Below are 6,000 nucleotides of genomic sequence, written 5' to 3' on the forward strand. Positions count from 1 at the left end.
GATGGTTTCCAAAAGGCAGTGATGAGGATTAAAGGACGAGTAAGAGTTAACTCAGTGGCAAAGTGGGGAGGGAAGTCATTCCAGGGAAGACTAACAGCTTTTAAAAGCAGGGAAATGAGTGGGGACATGTGATGACTTTGAGAAACTGCAAGGAGCTCCCTGCAGCGGGAGTGCAGGCAGAGGGAGGGGCGCAGACAAGGGCAGGTGATGCATCCTTCATCTAGGAGTGACAGGGAGCTATTGAGGGTGTCTGTCAAGTTCCAGGTGTGCTGGGTGGATGGGTGTGACATGAAAAATTCCTGTTTAAAGCTAGCTCTGCTTTCAGCATGAAGAGCACAAGGTAAGGGGAAAGGGAGGGTATGGGTATAGTTAGACAGCTATTTAGGGAGGCAAGAGGGTAGCCTGGACCAGGGTGGAAGAGGTAGACCTAAAATGGAGGAGACAGAATCAAGAGGAATTTAAAGTAAACTTGACCAGCCATGTTGAAGGATTGGATGAAGGCAGAATGAGGGAAAGGGAGGTATTAAGGGGGACTCCTGAGGTTCTTGCTATGTACGTGGAAGGATAGTGGTTCCTTCACAGGGCGACCTGATTCTCTTATTCAACCTTCTGTGGAATGACCTAGACATTGGAGGGGAGAGAACGGAAGAAACAAAGATACATGAGGCATTTTTACCTTGAAAGAGCTGCCATAGCCATCGTTTCATGGAGCAGCTGGGTTGGTTTGGGGACAATATTGACTGGCCAGCTGTCACATTATTCTCTCATTGATGCACACATGTTCCCTCCCAAGTCCTGCACTGACATGTCCCTGGAGAGATCCATTTGGCAGTCATGAGTGGTTCCACTTCCCTGGTAAAATTCCCAGCAGACAGTTATACCAATCATTGTAATCTGTCCCCTGGCTGCCGTCTGCACAGGTGTGTTGTGTGGATCAAGCCTTGCCTGAGTCTTTGCTGACTTTTGTAGGGAATCATGGTCCTGAGCAACCTGACTGCACTGCACACGGACCCCACAGTGTGGGCCACCCCAGACACGTTCAATCCGGAGCACTTTCTGGAGAATGGACAGTTTAAGAAAAGGGAAGCTTTTCTGCCTTTCTCAGCAGGTGAGATGTAATAAATACAAGTATGGCGACCCAGAGTCCCTCTCTCAGCCCTTCTCTACTCTCACTCGTGGGCTCTGCTCTTGTAGGAATGTCCTTGGAAAGCCCTGCCCATCCTGACTCCCTGTTGATGTTGCTGCACCTCTGGGTTCCCTGGGTGGGGCATCACCAGGACTCAGGCCCTTACTTCCTAAGTCCTGGTTTGACTCTGATGCAGATTTGACCTTCACGTTGTTCTGTTGCAAGAGCACTGGGAGCAGCAGCTCAGACCCTGCTTGTTGTCCACAAAGCAGACTGGACACTTGCCATCATTTTGAAGTTCTTCAGTATTTCAAGTTCTTTTTAAGGGCCACCCACTCACACAGAACTAGATCCAATTTCTAAGAATGGAGTGGGAAAGGGCAGGAAAGGGGCGGTGTCCTCTTCCTTATGGACTATAGAAGGTGCAGGCGTAACTAGGTGGGATTCTACTCTATAAATGCTCCCCGAAGACATCATTTACCTTTTTAAATTCTAATTTGGTAAACAAGTTTACACTGTACACAACTTGAAAGACAAGAAGTAGGATGCAGTTAAAACTCTCATGTTTCCAAGGCAGCCAGATCCAGAAGGGGGTTTAACTCAGAACATTGTAAGATGAGTGGGAAAAGTTCTTAGCATATTTCAGGTATTGAGTTATGTATGTTGCAGAGATGGTTTCAAGTAAATTCCCAGTTCCTTAGTTGTAGAAATATTTCCTGGGCACCTACTGTGTGTCAAGCATTCAGACTTGAGGATAAGATAATGAATGAAGTGGAAAATAGAATCTCTCTCATACAGTATAATGTTGTAGTGTAACCTTACAAGGTTCAACTTCCTGTCACCACTTTTGGGATAAGAAAACTGAGGCTTAGCAGCAACAATATGGCATCTGAAGTCACAAGCTCAGGTGACTAGAACTCAGTGTAAACCAGGTTTATCAACAACTAAAGCCTGTGCTCCTCCTACCAGTGTCTCCTAGGAAATTAACTAAAGACTATACTAAGCTGACACTCTCAAATTCATCATAGTTTTCCTATCATTAATTTAAACTTAAATATAGGTTGATTTTCGGAGACAGAATCATTGGCTGATGACACCACTAAGGCACAGGAAGGGAGGGACTGGAACTTGACCCGTGCTGTATGACACTGTCCTGAGTGTACCTGGACTGACTGTGATCAGATCTTCTTTGTCTGTCTTCATGTGGTTCTATGTCACCTTTGCTCACAATGGACCAGTCACTTAGTAATATGAAAGCAGATATGAGGTGTAGGAATACCTTCCAGCCTTCCTGTCTGCAAGGGCTTCAGGTGTCATATTAGATTACAAAGTTTCACCTGTGTATTTCACGTGTTATATTTATTTTTCCTTTACTGTATTTTTTGCTACTGAGGGTTGTATCACACTCTTAATCACAGAACTCATTTATAAGCAAATCATCTCATTTAATTCTTACACCAACCTTGTTATTAGTAGTTAGACAGAAAATGGATCAGTTTCTCCTTTCTTAATATAAGGAAAGTACAAATAAGAGAGAGAGGTTTCTTTTTTTTTTTTTGGGGGGGAGAGCCAGGCAGGTTTTATTTTACTTTGCTTTTTAAGTGATGTTTAGTCGGTTACAAGGTGTCTGGTTTACAGGACAATGCCCCAGTCATGTATATATATGCATATATTCATTTTTATATTGTTTTTCATTAAAGTTTAGTACAAGATACTGAATATAGTTCCATGCACTATACAGAAAAAAATTTTTTATCCATTTTTATAAGTAATGATTAACATTTGAGAATCTCAAACTCCCAAATTTATCCCTTCCCATCTCCTTTCCCCTGGTACCCATAAGATTATTTACTATGTCTGCGAGTCTGTTTCTGTTTTGTAGATAAGTTCATTACTGTCCTCTTTTTTCTTTTCTTTTCCTTTCTTTTTTTTTTTAGATTCCACATATGAGTGAAATCACATGGTATTTTTCTTTCTCTTTCTGGCTTACTTCACTTAGAATGATGATTTCCAGGTGCATCAATGTTGCTTCAAATGGCATTATTTTATTCTTTTTATGGCTGAGTAGTATTCCTTGTGTAAATATACCACAACTTCTTTATCCAGTCATCGTCAGTGGACATTTGGCTTGCTTCCACATCTTGGCTATTGTACACAATGCTGCTATGAACACTGGAGTGCATGTATCTTTTAGAATTAACGTTCCCTCTGGATATATGCCCAGGAGTGGGATTGGTGGGTCATATGATAAGTCTATTTTTAGTTTTTTGAGGAATCTCCATACTGCTTTCCATATTGGGTGCAGGACAGGGAGTGAATATGTTAGAATTTTTAACAAGGGTTTTGCCTGGATTATAGAATTATAAATATCTTTTATTGTCTTTATATTTTTCACACTTTTATTTCTTTTTGCAGTGAACTTGTATTACTTGGGGAGGAAGAAAGGTATTCATACCCTCACACACAAGAGGTGGTGGTACAGTCTAATGTGGGTTGTCATAGCCCAAGTGGGTGAGGAGGACATTCAGGAAGGGGAGGGGCAGCAGGTGCCTGGAGCAGGTGTCAGAGCACAGTGGGGATAAGACAGACTCTGCCCTGCATGGGGGGACCATGGCAGGGAGATTCCCAACCATTAAAGAGAGAAACCTGATGCAGGAAAAAGTTGCCTCCTCGGATATTTACTTGCTTACCCTTTTCATCAGTTTGCTTTTAAGAACTGAAAAAAAAATAACACAGGGTGTGGGTTTTCATCTTTCTAGTTTGCTGTTGGATTATTGAAAGACTTCATGCCAGACTCTACTTACTGGTCAACCCAGACCTCTCACTCCTTTCATCTGCACCCTGACCCTTCACACCTGTGCTCACCTGCCTGCGCCTTGGAGGCACTGGAGTGTGTGACTGTGGATGGATGCTTTCTGTGCCTTGTTTAACTCAGGTTTTCATCAAATAAGCCACATCCATTAAGCTCCAGGGCCCAGCAGGCCCTCCGTTTCCTCAGGTTTTGCAAGATATGGTGGAAGGTTTCAGTCATTGCTGGGCGCAGACACTGCCTGGTAAGGTAACCCGTCTTATGTTTTTGTCTTTCAGGAAAGCGGGTGTGCCTTGGAGAGCAGTTGGCCAGGTCTGAGTTGTTCATCTTTTTTACTTCTCTTGTGCAAAAATTCACCTTCAGGCCTCCAGACAATGAGAAGCTGAGCCTGAAGTTCAAAACAGGCCTGACCATCTCCCCAGTCACCTACCGCATCTGTGCTGTTCCTCGGGAGTGAGGTTGTCTGGGAGGGAGTAGGGAAAGCAAGAAGAAATCATATGTCCCCTTGCCCCCATGGCACTGTTGCTTGCTGAGAAATGAAAGAACAGAATGACCTGCCTCTGAGGAAGGTCCTAGGACTTGGACTCAGAGGAAACTAGATCCAAACTCCAGGTTTCCCATCCCTAGTGTAGCCCTGAGTGAATCAGTTATGTTGGGAGGGATTTGCATTTTTACCCAGTAATGAAAAGAGGATAATGATTTTTCTCTAAAGGAAGAATACTATATAAATCAGAGGAAATAATGGACTTTAATGATTTGGAAACCATACAGCACATCATGAAATTTGTAGCTGTGACCTGCCTGCCTCCTGCTTCCTTCCTTAGTCCTGGATTAGCTTCTGGTCTGTTGACGTGGCTCGGGTCAGATTTTGCCAAATGACGCACGAGAGTTAGCAGACCCTGGGGCCAGCAGGGCTGTCAAGTGGAGAGACTTTTTCCCTCCTTCCACCATATTATGTACCCTCTTTACAGAAGTGAGCTACAGAGGTTACAAAAACTGCTTCCTGATGCCCCGTGACAGGACCCACCCGGGGTTCCAGTGCCTTACTGTAGCACTAGGGCCTCAACAGTGCTTTCCAGGGGCCGTTTGACTGGCGGCAACTGGATGCAGCTGAAACCGAGAAAGGAAGAGGCCCGTTTCCACCTCCTGTTACACGTGTGCCGTCCCGCCCACAGTGAGAGCCTGACAAGTGCCCTTTCTCGTTCCGTGTGGAATGAAAGGTGTAGGGGAATGACTCCCAGGACTGCTCAGGACCTTGCTGTGTCCCAGGGTCAGCCCTGTGAACAGAGGGACAGGACTGGAAATGTCAGTAATTAGACAGAATTTTCACAGCTTTGACCTACTTTATGAAGAATTCTTGCCTTGTTTTAACTTTATCACAAGTACACACTGGTGTTTCTGCCATTACGTCTCTCAAAGTTCAGTTCCAAATAGATTTGTATTAGAAGATTCTCCTTTGTTTTACTCTGCTTAGTTTGGATGAATGCAATCCTGCAATATGGCTATTAACTTAGCATTTTCTTATTTAATAAAATTGCATTGCTTCCCCCAATATCCACATAACTCTGGTGATATCTTCCTCTGTGTGGAAAAACCAAACCTTCGGAATTGTCTTATCTTCTTAGAAAGCGTAGATGGAGCTGTGCTTTGGAAATAAGTCTCACATAAATAGTATTTTCACATGAATAGAACACTTATTTTTTGAGCATGAACTGTGAGGCAGATACACAGTGACTGACAAGGAAGGAACAGGGCTGTCTCTTCTTCAAGCCCACAGTCGAGTGCTGGTGGTGCTGGGGAGTGGGGGATCATATACCTACAAATAAGTGTACAGTGGTGGTGCCCACTGGGGAAGGGGCACCCCAGGAAAAATTTCTGAAACACATGCAGCCACGGCATCTTTCATCACTCTCTCCATGGCACAGCGGTCTCCAGGGGGAGGGATGAGTGTGGTAAGTCCCTCGGGTTGGTCCCTCCCCCACCTCAGCTCTTGGAAACCAGAGCAGTACATTGTGCCCTGGATTCCTTCCATGTTTACCTTCTTTTTTAATGAGACAGAATGACT

General features: G+C 44.2%; 1 protein-coding gene across 2 annotated transcripts in view; it reads left to right on the plus strand.

Moving 5' to 3' along the window:
* The window catches only part of LOC105092849 (cytochrome P450 2J2), a 41,381-nt gene extending 35,381 nt beyond the window's left edge, over window positions 1-6,000 (plus strand). For both annotated transcript variants that reach the window (XM_031465575.2, XM_064493530.1), the window contains exons 8-9: window positions 970-1,108; window positions 4,214-6,000. In XM_031465575.2, the coding sequence (XP_031321435.2) occupies window positions 970-1,108; window positions 4,214-4,392 (318 nt within the window). In that variant the 3' untranslated portion in view covers window positions 4,393-6,000. The remainder of the gene's footprint in view (window positions 1-969; window positions 1,109-4,213) is intronic.

This window comes from Camelus dromedarius, chromosome 14 (assembly GCF_036321535.1).
Source record: "Camelus dromedarius isolate mCamDro1 chromosome 14, mCamDro1.pat, whole genome shotgun sequence".
NCBI classification, from domain to species: Eukaryota; Metazoa; Chordata; class Mammalia; order Artiodactyla; family Camelidae; genus Camelus; species Camelus dromedarius.